The sequence below is a fragment of the Hippocampus zosterae genome, chromosome 14 (genome assembly GCF_025434085.1).
Source record: "Hippocampus zosterae strain Florida chromosome 14, ASM2543408v3, whole genome shotgun sequence".
Classification (NCBI taxonomy): domain Eukaryota; kingdom Metazoa; phylum Chordata; class Actinopteri; order Syngnathiformes; family Syngnathidae; genus Hippocampus; species Hippocampus zosterae.
The window spans coordinates 16,505,212-16,520,576 of record NC_067464.1 but is presented as its reverse complement, the minus strand read 5'-3'; the positions used below and the strand labels follow the sequence as shown (position 1 = coordinate 16,520,576).

The 15,365-nt window shown below is 44.3% G+C and overlaps 1 protein-coding gene across 1 annotated transcript in view; it reads right to left on the bottom strand.

Annotated features, from left to right (window-relative positions):
* Nucleotides 1–15,365, bottom strand: part of atp10d (ATPase phospholipid transporting 10D) — a 95,492-nt gene that overhangs the window by 6,175 nt on the left and 73,952 nt on the right. The window contains exons 20-22 of the mRNA XM_052085666.1: nucleotides 12,690–12,770; nucleotides 12,032–12,136; nucleotides 11,683–11,870 (exon numbers count right to left, since the gene is read on the bottom strand). Of these exons, the coding sequence (XP_051941626.1) occupies nucleotides 11,683–11,870; nucleotides 12,032–12,136; nucleotides 12,690–12,770 (374 nt within the window). The remainder of the gene's footprint in view (nucleotides 1–11,682; nucleotides 11,871–12,031; nucleotides 12,137–12,689; nucleotides 12,771–15,365) is intronic.

Genomic DNA, 15,365 nt, shown 5'->3' with positions numbered 1-15,365 from the left:
TTATATTCTTTGGCATTCGACTCAGCATGACTTAGATTTGTTCTTGGTTTTAGTGTTTGGTGCTTTCTACCGCCTTTATTACCGATTTGTCTTACTGTTTATTGTGCATGTTAAATTACTCCATGTACAGCACTTTGTATGCAGCGATGGCTGTTTGAAAGTGCTCTATAAATACTGTTGACTTTACTTGACTGGTCCAAGCAGGATTCGTCTCCCTATATATATATATATATATATAATATTTTTTATGAATGTTTGAAAAAATCCGCAATGCACTGAAGCCGCGATAAACGAACCGCGAAATAGCGAGGGATCACTGTACACCCAGAATTTGCTCACTACAAAACGCTTAAAAGCCGCAAGAGTTACATTTACCCATGAAATCAAATACAGTGACGGAAAAGTGGTTAGGACTGCACGACTGTCCGTGTTTTATGTTATGTGTTGTGTTTGTTATTTTACTTTATGTTAACTGTTTTTTAAGCGCTTTGTTACAGCTGCCGCTGTTTTGAAGGCGCTATATAAATCAGCATGTATTGTATTGTATTGTATTGTATTGTATTGTATTGTATTGTATTGTATTGTATTGTATTTCGTATTATGGTAATAGCCATAGGTCTCCAAGTTCTAACATGCGATATTTGCAATGAAAGCGGTGACAGAGATGGATTTGTTAAAAAACTTTTATTTACCCAAAACACTGGTGGATGCTTGGAGATTTTAATCCCTTATTCTGCAGCCCTGCCATCATGACTTTGCTTCCATTACCGACTGTTCTCTCAAACAATCTTACATAATCACTTGGGCTACGGCAAGTGATGAGGAAGAGGCACACTTTGCATTTTGAAATACAGAAAAAGATTGCCGACCAACACATCAAGCCCAACATGGAGTTGGTGCCACTCACTTTCGACATCCTGGTGAACCACACTGTAGAGAAAAGGGACCAGGACAGTAGCGATACGCACAATGGGAGTGATGGCGAACACGGGTTTCCAAAGTCTGGGAGGCAGCACCGGGCAAGTGACGCCACAAAAGCCGGCATCCTTTCTGAAGACCTGCATTGCAACTCTCGAGACTGACTCTAACAATGACATGAAGGAACCTGGCATATTTGATTCTGAACAGTTGTTTATTTCGGATAGAGAAGATTAGGACTTTGAATGTATTTGAGGATGAGGATTGATAAAGAAATAATATGAGTACATTGTCAAATACTTCAACGAAGTACAACCGAACCAGTTTTGTTGCCACTGCCTTTTTCAAAACATGCACGCTACCATATTTTTTTAAGCAAAAGTACATTTTACCATGCCTGTATCCAAATAAAAAATGCGTCTTGTGTATGTGATGTTCTATAACTCGGTGGTGGCCTCGGCCATCTATTATGGCATTGTCTGCTGGTCAGGCAGCATCTCGGCCCGGGACAGAAAGCGACTGGAGCGACTGGTCAGGAAGGCCAGTTCTGTCCTGGGTTGCTCCCTTGACACTCTGGAGGAGATGGGCAACAGAAGGATGCTAACTAAGCTAAAAGCTATGATGGCCAGTCCCTCCCACCCCCTCCAGCCCGCCCTGACAGCACTTGGTAGCTCCTTCAGCCAGAGACTGTTACACCCGCGCTGCAAGAAGGAGAGATACCGACGCTCGTTCCTACCGACTGCTGTCAGGCTGATGAATAAAAAATAACAATATTAATAATAATAATAATTAAATGATGTGAAGGTAAATTGTAAATAGTACTGCGATTTATCCATTTGTGTTCATATTGTATTTAATTGAAAGATGTTTGTTGTTGTTTTTTTTTTCTCTTCTTCTTTCTACATACATTCTTGCTGCTGGAGGCTGTAAATTTCCCCATTGTGGGACAAATAAAGGATATCTTATCTTATCTTATCTTATTAAACAGACATGGCACCCGTCACTGACACTTTACTTTTTAATGCAGTGCGCCGTATGGTTGTGAAATTACGGTACTGTATATCCTCTATATTCGCTCCTGCACAGCCACGTACTGCTATACACACACTTTTGTGTAGGGCATGTTTGGAAATTCACCCGTACGCTTGTGCATTACTCTGACGGTGTGTGTTCGGAAAGGCAGAGTGCACTCCGATCCCATTATTTTCCAAACGCATATATACCCCTATGATCCAAACCAGGGTTGCACAACCAGTCGATCGCGATTGACCGGTAGCCTGCGGACTAGTCCCAAGTTTATCGCAAGGAGTGTAGAGAGAAATGGGGGGGATGTGTGTTTGTGTCCGCATTATTGTTGGTGATGATTCATGATATATGTTGGTGTTGGTGCACACTGCACCCGAAGCATCCTATTTGAATCTTTCACAAAAAAAAAGTATTCCAAAAAAATAAAAGAAAAAAGCAGGTCACATCTAACCTACGGTGGTACATTACCTGCATTACCGGAAGTTGTTCGTGGTCAGCAGTCTGCAATTGCAACTTGCGATCAAAGCAGTTGCAATACTTCTTTTTTCATTATTCCCTTTCAAATTTTGTTTCATCTGCAATTCACAGATGGCACTGGCCAGCAATGGAAATCTGGTGCGCTAGAATGATTTAAATTGGTACACGTGAGTTACGATAGTCATGTTTTTGCACTTAGCATGCTGCATAAGTCAGGTCTCGACAAAGGTAGGCAGTGAATTCCTTTTCACAAACCCACAGACTCTTGTATCTACTTTATTTTTAAGTTTCGTTCAGGTTAGGAGCCGTTATAGTTGTGGCTCATCATGGCATGCACGTGTGCATGGGTGCGCGCGTGACTGTGTGTGTGTGTGTGTGTGTGTGTGTGTGTATGTGTGTGTGTGTGTGTGTGCGTGTGTGTGCGTGTGTGAGCGTGGTAATAGGTTGATCGGGGGAGGTTGGTTGCTTGTAAGGTAGATTTTCGGTGAAAAGATGTTGGGCACCTCTGTACTAAATCAATCAGAAACTCGTGCTTGAAATGCTTCCATCTGTGCAACTTGACGCACCGTGTCCCCAGTTGAGGTGCCTGATGCATGCACTGACACTCCATTTTTGAGGAACCCCGAGGAAGACCCAGGACACGCCTGAGAGACTATGTCACCCAGCTTGCCTGGGAACGACTCGGGATCCCCCAGGGAGAGCTGGACAAAGTAGCTAGGGAGAGGGAAGTCTGGGCTTCCCTGCTAAAGCTGTTGCCACCGTGGATACGCGGTAGATGGCAGATGACTTGTTACCTGGAACATCATACATCAGTTTCTGTGAGGACGTGTGTTCTGTCCCCAATTTACAGTGAATCTAAGTTTGAATGTTTTATTTAAGATACACTGAAGTAACGTTAATATTTCTATGCTTAGTTAAGAGTATTTTTATTACATTATTTTTATACAATGTAACTTTAATGATTCGTTGCAAGCAGCGTAGTTCACAACCGGACATGACGTCAGGAAAGTGGAAGACACGTACGCGGGAGCAGGAAGTAGAGGGATAGATCGTCACCAAGAGAGAAACGTATGGTAGTCAAGTTTAATCCAGCACAATCCACATACATCTCAAGCCTTTGGTAGCATCGCGGGTATGTACAAGTTTGTTTTGTTATTGGTGAACAGTTCTGTTTCACTGTGTGTTAGAAATGCTGCTCGACAATGTGAATAAAAGAACATGTTGGGATTTGAGCTAGCGCTCGCTAATTGTGTTAGCACCACGACGTCTTGCTAATCTCGCGATTGAGGTAATGTTATTTTATTCCGTTGGTTGTGGATTCCAAGTAATATTGCCTTGTATTTTATGTTACAGTTTCACCTTTTTGTGCATCATTAAACCTGTGGACTAAGAATAACGTCTTCAGAGTCGTGGTGTAGAAGATGAGTTTAGCTGACTGTCCAAATCTAGCCGAGAAAGTACAGTGAAACCTCGACTTCCTAGCGGGCAAGATAACGTGAACACGCTGGTAGGAACAAACCACTTTCAACGAGTAGTCCAAAAAAACAGTGTCCTGACGTTAGGAGAAAATAAACGAAGTAGCCATGTCAAAGACACATTCAGATGCTTCGTCTGTGCACTCTAATGTCTCGTCAACAACATCCTCTGTCGCAGCTAGAGCAGGAGCAAAAGCAGAAGCTGGAAAAACACGTCTTTACTATGCTGAGGAAGAAATTAACCTGAAACTCGAAAAAGCTAAGTTGGAAGCATCAATGCAAATGCTTGAATACAACAAAGAAACTGCAGCAGCCATTGCGGAAGCAGAAGCACTAGAAGCTGCTGTCCTTCTTTCTGCTTGGCTCTCGACGAAGGTGGACGCTTTTTGCACAGCTCCCCTGCCCTCCCACCTTTTTTCTTTCCCCTGCTCGCCACTTAGTCTCTTGTGCTGTCTTTTGTTTTTTGTGGAGACCGGTGTGCCTGACAGTACTGTCCGTGGAGGATGTGGAAGACATCTACATCATTGGCCTTTTGATAACAGGTATGCTGCTGTTTGGCGTTGGCAGCTTGCTGTTCTATCGAAAAATTCAACCGACGGGAGCGGCTCTATTGGAAGTGAAGAAGCTGCCGGTCACTCTGGATGGTTTGGCGCGAATGTCCAACACTCAGACTCAAGCGGTGACTGATCTCAACCGCAGTATTGTTGCGGTTCGGGAGCGAGTCCACACGATTGAAAATACCATGGAGACGTTGGGATCCGCGCTGCGGAAAGAAATTTCGGATTTGGATGATCGGCGCCAGTGAGAGATACTGACCAAGGACTCAAGGCTGTCTGGAATTGTTGGCGGCCGTCTTTCCAAAACAAACAACGCTATCTGGCCTTTCCCCAGGATGGAAATACGCATGGAGTCTAGGGCCCCCACCACCACCACCCTCCTTCTCGGCCATGGACTGATAAGCCGGGACTGTCTTCATGATGAGCAGACCTCGACGAAGCAGCTATGACCTGTACACGCATACGCATACATGAATGGACAAGCACACGCGCATACACATCCTTGTTATCACCGTCTTCATCGCTCCGGTTCTTTTTCCCCAGTGACGTGGCTTGACCTGCAGAGCGCACGTGGGAACGTGAGCTGGTCAGGCGGCCGCGTCGCGGTCACCCCACCACCTCCTTCCCATTCATCCTCCCCCTTATACATGTTATGTCTTGTGACTTGTTGTAACTGTCATATGCTTATTCGTGTGCTAGGGTCTTTTTTTATCCTGCACTTAAATTATCCTCGGAAGAGGATAGTTCGAGCGTGGTTTTTTTTCCCTCTCCCTACCCAGCGTTTTTCCTTTCTGAATTTTGATTGTAGTTTCCCCATTGCGGGACAAATAAAGGATATCATAGATAACATGAACGAACAACGCAGCCAAATGCTTGTTGGATTCTACTCCCTTAACAGCCGCGCAGTGCAATCAACAGTATGTTGCTGAACAAACCAAAACTTTAGAAACAGAACACTAGCCAAAACGATGTCTCACTAACACCCCACAATATTGTCCTACTATAACTATATAACTATATCCTAATATAACTTGTTCAACCTTGTAAGGATGAATATGTTTGTGAACCCCGACAAGTGAAGTTTGAAAGATGTCATTCTACACTGCCACACCAATTTAGAAATCAGAATAACCAAAATGTTGCATCACCCCTATCCTATCCCATGTCTCCTAATTCCAACTTCAGTAACTCCAATGCAAATGAATTTGAGAGATACCTTGCACACCGTGAGTTGGTATCTACCGGCTTACTCCAGTTTGATGACAAGCCACAGAAATTACAGAGCCTGGAAACGCTCATTCCACTCGGCGGCCGACGGCTTAAATTTAACACCAAGTGCATTGCCAACGATCCAAGCTTCACCTTTATCACTCAGACAGACAGTGTACCCAAGGCTGAAAAATCAACATGGCAGCCAAAAAAGAATCAGAAAATCTCAGCTTACAAACTGGAGATAAGACCCGAAAGGATCCTGACTTGACTGAGTCCCCAACGAAAGCAGTGGACGCTGACAAAATGTGTCCTATTCATGGGAAACCACATCCTTTGCACAAATGTCGTGCGTTTAGAGAACGACCCATCGAAGACCGCAAAACATTCTTGAAAGAAAACAATCTTTGCTTCAAATGTTGGTCGTCAACGCACATCGCCAAAAACTGCAAAGTCCAATTTCAATGTTTTGAGTGCAAGAGTGAGAGACATTGCACAGCCCTACATCCAGAGCCCACAGCATGTTCAGAAGAGGAAGTCCCTGCTCCAGAGCATGGCGGGGAGGAAGTCAAAACCTTGCCTGAATCTGATATCACAACCAAATTCACCAAACTCTGCGGTGGAGACCTCACAGACCGATCCTGTTCAAAGATTTGCCTTGTGAAGGTGTATCCAGCTGGTCACAGAGAGAGCGCGGTGAAAGTCTATGCAATTTTGGATGAGCAAAGCAATAGGTCCCTGACCCGCTCGCAGTTCTTTGATGTGTTTGCTGACTAAAGTCCAAGCGTCCCATACACACTGAAAACGTGCGCGGGAGTAAAAGAAGTGACAGGAAGGTGGGCAAATGGATATGAATTAGAATCCCTGGATGGAACACTCAGAATTCCACTACCCAGCCTTACAGAATGTAATGACATTCCGAACAACAGAGATGAAATTCCAACTCGAAGTGTCACGCTTCATCATGCACATTTAAAGTCAATAGCTCATCTCATTCCAGAAATGGATGCAAATGCCCAAATCACGCTTCTCTTTGGTCGGGATGTCATCAGAGTACACAAGTACGCAAACAAGTTAATGGTTCACACAACCAGCCCTATCCACAGAAGCTAGATGTTGGGTGGGTTGTTGTAGGCAATGTGTGCCCGGGTCGCATCCACAGACCACTAACAATCAATTCCTTCTATACAAGCTACGACGACCATCCATCTTTAACACATGCCCTAATGTGTTCCATGAAAGAAAAGTACAGCGACATCCAATTGACGAACCATCTCACAAAATGCTCTGAAGAAGAATGTATCTGCGATAATGACCATCTTGGATGTAATGTGTTCCAGCAAACCAAAGAAAATAACAGGGTGGCTCCGTCAATTCAAGATGCTTCATGCATGAAAGTCATAAATGATGGACTACATAAAGATTCCAACAACAGTTGGGTAGCTCCATTACCTTTTAAGAGCCCACGCCGACGGCTTCCCAACAACAGGCCCAAGGTACTAAAACGTCTCATGTCTCTCGGGCAAAATGTTGAGAAGCCTGAGATGTGGTCTCTGTCTAAAACTGAAGCTGCCTTTGACTTCCTAAAGAAGACGCAAGATGTGCTCTCGATCAAACCGGAGCCTACACTAGATCGAACCAAACCGCAGAGAGGTCATTGAAGCCTTCCCGTTAACGGACCACGCAAGTGACTTGAAAGACCTCAACCTAAACACAGACAAAATGCCAATGCTTCGGAGTCTTGGACTCGATTGGAATCTACAAACAGACTGCTTTGTCTTCATTGTCTCCGATGTGATAAAGCCCTGCACTCGACGAGGTGTCTTATCCACCATTAACAGCCTCTATGACCCTCTAGGATTTGCAGCTCCAGTTACAATCCAAGGCAAGGCAATGCTAAGAGAACTCACTGCAGAGAATGATAACTGGGATGCACCATTGCCTTGTGAAATGAAGGACTGGACTCATGGATCATGGATCAAAATTGACAAATCTGGTAATTCCTTAGGCCAACACTGAACCTTCAGGCAGCTGTCGGCAGCTGTCCACAGGGAATTATTTGTCTTCTCTGACGCCTTGACAAAAACAGTTGCTGAGGTAGCCGACCTCAAAATACCTACCAAAATTGACCACAACAGTGTTAAGTCCTACCTTTCAGACCAAGCATGTTCCTGGACCTTCAACCCTCCACACGCTTCCGATTTCGGAGGAGTACGGGAAAGAATGATCGGGCTCGCCAAGAAGATACTCCACTCCATGTTCCTTCAGTTCAAAGACAAGCTTACCCATGAAGTCTTGAAGGTGCTTCCTCGACCAGCTCCTGCAGGAAAGTTTGGATCTGCTGACTTCTCCAAGTGCCAGTGGAGGCATGTCCAGCATCTGTCCAACACCTTCTGGGACAGGTGGCATAAACAGTTTCTCCCAACACTGCAAGCACGAAGGAAGTAGTAGTCTCCACGCAAGAACATCGAGCACCCGTCTTGCCTGAAAGTCTGTGCTGAACAGCTGGCTCCGGTCTTCACACAAATCTTTAACAGATCCCTGGAGCTGTATGAGGTCCCACCCTGCTTCAAACAGTCTACCATCCTCCCAGTTACCAAGAAACCAGCAACATCGGAACTGAATGACTATAGACCTGTCGCTCTGATGTCTGTTGTCATGAAGTTCTTTCAACGCCTTGTGCTGAACCACCTAAAGAAAAACACCGGACATGCTGGATCCTCTGCAGTTTTGCCTCCCTGGCAAAGAAGTCTGTGGAGGATGCAGTCAACATAGGGCTACACTACATCCTCAAGCACCTCGACGGCACAGGGACATACGCAAGGATCCTGTTTGTTGATTTTAGCTCTGCGTTCAACAGCATCATCCCGGAACTCCTCACCCACAAACATCTTCACCTCGGTGTGTCCCCTATGATCTGCCAGTGGATCCTCAGCTTCCTGATGGGACGGACACAACAAATGAGGCTGGGAAGGACAACATCATCAACACGCACCACCAGCACTGGAGCCCCGCAGGGATGCATCCTCTCTCCACTGCTCTTCTCCCTCTAAACGAACGATTGTGCCTAGACCACGCCCAGCTGTCAAACTCATAAAGTTCTCAGACGACACAACAGTCATTGGTCTCATCAAAGATGGCGACGAGGAGTGGAGCAGTTGGCGCTCTGGTGCAGCCAACACAACCTGGAGCTGAACACGCTCTAGACAGTAGAGATGATCGTGGACTGGAGGAAACATCCTTCACCACAGCCACCCCTCACACTATCCAACTGCCCTGTGTCAACTGTCGAGACCTTCAAGTTCCTGGGAATCACAGTCTCCCAGGACATGAAGTAGGAAGTCAACACCATCTCCATCCTGAAAAAGGCCCAGCAGAGGATGTAAACCCTGAGGCTGCTGAGGAGGCATGGTCTGCCACAGGAGGTGCTAAGACAGTTCTACACAGAAGCACATCGAATCAGTCCTGTGCTCTTCCATCACTGTTTGGTTTGGGACCGCCACAAAAAAGGACAAAATCTGACTGCAACGGACAGTTAGAACAGCGGAAAAAATCATTGGCACCGCCCTACCCACTCTTGAGGACTTGCACAAAGGCCACGGAAAATCCGACTGGATCCATCCCCCCCCCCCCACACCTGCCCACCACCTTTTCCAGCTCCTCCCCTCAAGCAAGCGCCACCGATCCATGTGCACCAAATACAGCAGACACTCTAACAGTTTATTCCTTCTCGCCATTAACTCCCTAAACCAGGTGTATCTACCCCGGTCAAGGATGACGCCTCGTACTGATGTCCAAAACGTTTAATCATGGAACACCGTGAAAACTAAAACACATTTCGAACAACAATCAAAATTACAATATCTTGAACAGGACATTAAATAAATAACACAAAATGACATACCGTGTGCACCTCGCTAAACCAAAAGTAGATCAAGTTACAGTAAATCACGTAGATCACACGGTATCGTAGTTCTGTCTCTGACTCTCTCTCTCTCTCTCCAGTTGTCTTCTCGATCTTTCCTCGCTATCCATGGCACTTGACCCGGAAGTGATTTTTATCAAACCATTCCAAATAACATATTCAGAGGGTTTAAAGAAAAACAAATATGAAAGTTCACATAGAAATATGAAATACTTTTGCAAAACAACAAGCCTAAAATAAATTGTATTTTTGTTGTCATGGCAACCAAAACTCAGTCTTGGCGCCAGTTACACAAGGGGTGCCCGAACTTTTTGGACCGAAGATCCACTTTACGATCAACCAACCTTCCAAGATCAACCCGTTACCGCACACATGTGCATACGCATGCACGCACACATGCAGCCTGTTAACGATCGTAGATCATGTGTACCATTTTAAAATGCTTCTCTCTGCCTTCCAGATTCCAATTCTTAGCCCAACCCCTCGGTGAATTGTACAAAACAAATTCTGAATGAGAATAATGATTATGATAAAAGATATAGCGCAACAACTCTGATCACAAGCCTCAACTGTAGACTGCTGAGCGCTAACAACTTCCGGTGATGCAGTCACACGTCACTGTAAGTTAAAGATGACCCGCTTTATTTTCTTTTCTTTTTTAAACACTTTTTGTGAAAGTGAGACTGATAGAATGATTAGGGTGCAGTGTGCATCAACACAAAAATATATTACGAACATGTACAGTGACACAAATGTTTTTTTTTTCCCTCGACACCCCTCGGACCGACTTGGGACCAGTCCTTGATCGACTGGTCGATTGCGATCGACGTAATGGGCACCCCTGCCCAAAACAGTAACCCAAATATACCTGTATAGTGGCTCTTTGCAATTTTGCACAACCCTGTAGAACAGTATTACCGCAACAATCGCTGTAGCTCCAGCTCTGTACTTACATGAACCATTGTCACTGATCTATATTCCACAGCACCAGACACTTTAAAGCGCTCAAGGACATCTGCACAATTGCACACTTATTGTACTGCAAATACTGCTACTGGTCACTTTAAAAAGGTACAATGATTTTCTGCACTGACTGCACAAATGTTATAGTATTGTATTCCACCACTGATCAGTTTCGCTCTGCTTGATACTTTGCACATTGTCTCACAGCTGTCATTAGGTGGTACTACCGCACAATGGTACGCTTACATTATGGAATGTCTTTCCATACTTATTTGTTGTCATGTCCTTGTTTATGATGATAATATTGGAGCTTGTACTACCTGAGACAAATTCCTTGTGTGTTCTACATACTTGACCAATAAAGATGATTCTGATTCTGAGTACGTTTCCGAATGGCCCGAGTGAACCAGTGTGTATTTCGTATTTCTAAACACACACTTAGTCTTTCACAGCCCACATGCGCACTCTGACTGCAAATGGCGGATGAATATTCAGGAAGAGGACAGACCCCTTTCATTGATCCACTGTGATATGTTGGGTAATTTCATTGGTCAGATGTGATGAGATGAAGAGTAAAAGTATTGACTGCTTGAAAAATTCATTAAATAACCATGTGACACAAAACCCGAAACAGTGTGTGGGGAAAAAGTAGTGGCTTGTTGTCGGTAAAAATACACTAGTTGAATTCAGTTAAGACTATGGATTTACACATTGTCACATGGGCTGGGCAAAGTCGCCCTCCTACACGGCTAAGTATAAGTACAAGCAATCGTTTTTGCAAGATTAGACCTTCAGCATCTGGCAGAAAAAGGCTCCATGGCCATGTGTTGATCTTTCTAGCATCTAGTAAACAGTCCAACTGAGAATATGTCGTTTTCTGGTCATCAATGTTGGAATAGTCGATCATTAAAAAGAAGCGGACTGGCAAAAGTTCTCCCAAGCACTTTTCAATGCCTTCACCTTTCATCCACCAAGTAAGCACAGTGGAGGGGAAAGATTTGGGAGCTGCCAATGGATCCTGTGAGTCAGCTGATCTGAAAGGGCCAGAATTTGGCTGCTCATTTTTTGTTGTCAGTTTTGTAATATAATTTATTCCTGAAATAATGGTATTATCATGCCAAAAAAATTATACCTGGGCATCAGTGCTGTCACAGTCGTGAGGGTACACACGATGTAAAAGAGAGGCTGGGACATTTGCAACATCTCTACACCCACAGGGTTAGTGGGAGGACTGCAGGTCAGACAGCAAACGCTGAAGAGCAGCACAAAGACAAAGTACGACCCCGCGCTGACCACCAATACGAAAACATGAATCCACGTCTGCAAAACAACACAAAGGACAGCTTTCTACTTAACTCTCACAAAATGAAACATGTGCACAATCACCAGAGTTCATGACTGACTAGAAAGTCAGCCATGAATGAAACTCATGTGCATGAACACAATGAACCACTGCAGTTGTAAATATAAAATTGTCTGACCAGAGTATGACTTTCAATGACTTGGTGAAGCAAGATGATGAGGAGAGCCGAAGCATTGATTGGTGAGCCAAAGGCCAGCTCTCCAATGTCTGATCCAACGTAAGCCTGATAGACAGATGACAACATCTTAGAATCAGAGAATGACACCGATTTACAGAAAATAATCAAAGGTTCAATATAATCCTGCCTGGAAATATTCGTTCCTGAACAGTAGTCCATTTGCAAAACTTTGTGGTACCTTAGCCAATGAGCACTGGATTACACGTTAGCTTCTGTGTGTATTTGGGTATGCAAAGCTCCTTTGTTGACGGTCGATGATTTGCAGCACAACTACGAACCAAATTCCAATTAAATTGGGACGTTGTGTTAAACTTAAGAAACGTTTTCGGTCTTCCTTGCCACCTGTCCCAGCTTTTCTGGAGTGTGTTGCAGCTGTAAAATGCTAGGTGAATCATCATTTGATAAAAACAATCACGTTTGAACATTAAATATATTGCCTTTAAAGTGTATTCAATTAAATATAGGTTGAACATGATTTTCAAATGATTCTAATCTGTTTTTATGTTCAACACAACGTGGAAACTTCATTGGAATTGGGTCCGTATGACTTCGGGAGACATTCAATAAAGGGAAGGTCGACTTCAGTCATTGTACTTACAAAATAAGGCACAAAAAAGCAGACAAGACTTTGGTAAAAGGCATCCAGGACTGTGAACCAGAAGACAAATGGTGGAGAGGCCTGAGGAGAAACAAAATAGATGGGTCAGGAAATAACTGACAATTGTCAGGACATAATTTAACTTCTTCTTAAAGCTGCAGTGTGACATCTCTGATTTACAAGGATCGACACAGCAACTAAACTAAGCAGCCCACTTATAATTACCAAATAATAATCATGTAAAAAATACAGACTTTTGCTTTCCTCCCAACACTGAGAAGAGAAGATCAACAGTTCCAAATAAATGGTGTACGTGTGTGTGTATGTGTGTGTGTGTGTGTGTGTGTGTGTGTGTATGTGTGTGTGTGTGTTTTGATGTGACTAGAATCTGGAAAAACTCATGACCGTTTGTTTTCATGGCTCATAACTTAATGATTTTTTTGTCACTTGTTATTGAGACATCCATTTGCTTAGCATTATGCCATGATAGATTAATTCAGTGTTTCTCAAATAGTGGGGCGCCCCCCTGGGGGGCACGAGGCTCCGTTGAAGGGGGTCCATTTGACTTCGGGGAACATGTTTTTTACTTTTTTTTTACTGTCCTAAAATAACGTGCAGTTGCACCTCCACTACGTCACGGGGCAGTGGCGCTCTCATTGGCAGAGTTTGCGCAAGGAGCATTCTCGGGGAGGAAATATGACAAGGCATATGAAGCTTGGCTTCAATGTGACTGCGGTCTGACTGTCTAAAAATCTTGGTAGCGAAAAGACATTAAGATTAAGATTAAGATATCCTTTATTTGTCCTGCAATGGGGAAATTACAATCAGAATTCAGAAAGGAAAAACGCTGGGTAAGGAGAAGGAAAAAAAAACCACGCTCGAACTATCCTCTTCCGAGGATAATTTAAGTCCAGGGGAAAAAAAAGACCCAAGCACAATAATAAGCATATGACAATTACAACAAGTCACAAGACATAACATGTATAAGGGGGAGGATGAATGGGAAGGAGGGTGGAGGGGGGGTGGGGGGGGGGGGGGGTTTAACCGCGACGCAGCTGAAAAATGACCAGCTGCACAGTCGCCGTCGCGCTCTGCATTATCGAACCACGTTACGGGAGAAAAAGAATTGGAGCGATGAAGACGGTGATAACAAGGATGTGTATGCGCGTGTGCTTGTCCAGTCATGTATGTGTATGCGTGTAAAGGTCATAGCTGCTTCGTCGAGGTATGCTCATCATGAAGACAGTCCCCAGCTTATCAGTCCATGGCAGAGAAGGAGGGGGGTGGTAGTGGGGGCCCTCGACTCCATGCGTATTTCCATCCAGGGGAAAGGCCCGATAGCGTTGTTTGTTTTGGAGAGACGGCCGCCAACAATTCCAGACAGCCTTGAGTCCTTGGTCTGTATCTCTCACTGGCGCCGATCATTCAGATCCGAAAATTCTTTCGCAGCGTGGATTCCAACGTCTCCATGGTATTTTCAATCGTGCGGAGTCACTCCAAAACCGCAAAGTCACAAAAGTTGCAAAAGTCGCAACAATATTGCGGTTGAGCTCAGTCACCGCTTGAGTCTGAGTGTTGGACATTCGCGCCAAGCCATCCAGAGTGACCGGCAGCTTCTTCACTTCCAATAGAGCCGCTCCCGTCGGTTGAATTTTGCGATAGAACAGCAAGCTGCCAACACCAAACAGCAGCATACCTGTTATCAAAAGGCCAATGATGAAGATGTCTTCCATATCCTCCACGGACAGTACTGTCAGGCACACCGGTCTCCACGTTCTCCATGGATCCAGGGCGTATCCGTCAGCAAGTGTCCCCGGAGGGCAAGCAAGCTCCCCCCTGCCCGCTCTTTCCGTCGAGAAAATTTTGCCGATTACATCGAGAGACCAGCCAACTAATTCCATGGCTAGTTCTTCGGATGAAAACACGGTAGGAGGCTAGGGAAAAAAAGGACAGCACAAAAGACTGAGTGGCGAGCAGGGGAAAAAAGGTGGGAGGGCAAAAAGCGTCCGCCTTCGTCGAGAGCCAAGCAGAAAGAGTGATTACACTCCAATCACGCTGATAAGCGTTTGATAAGAGTTTTTTTCAGCAAAAACGTGCCGAATATTGCCAACAATCATGCCGCTTTGTGACTGCTACTTCAGTCAACTAAAATACAGGTTTCGGCTACACATTGAGCAGGAGTTGCTGTGTCCTGCTTCAAACCTCGCTTTGAAAAGATGTGCATTGCAAAATGTGCTCATTGTAGCCATTAATCCAGGCATCATCTTTGATTTTTAAAAAAACGTACAAATAATTGTATGTATTTTTGTTTTGGTGGTCAAAGCTTATTTTTAATATTGTGCTCCTGTCGGTGACTAGTTTGAATGCATTATTAGTTATTGATTTTATGTAATTTTATTTTTCAGTCCCGTATGGTTTGACATGATCAGTCAAAAAATATTTATTGTTAAAGATCTAATGTTATTTTTGAAATTCAGATGCACAATCTTTTCTGTTCCAGTTACGAAAGCTATTCTTTGTTGTAAATTGGTCCATAAAGTTGGTCCATATTTCTTTCTTTTATACTTAATAAGGATACGGTGTGATGCAAAGATGTACTTATAACAATTTTACAGACAAATTATACTATTTATAGTCATGGGGGGGGGGGGGGGGTTCCTGTTCCTTGGGGGCGCA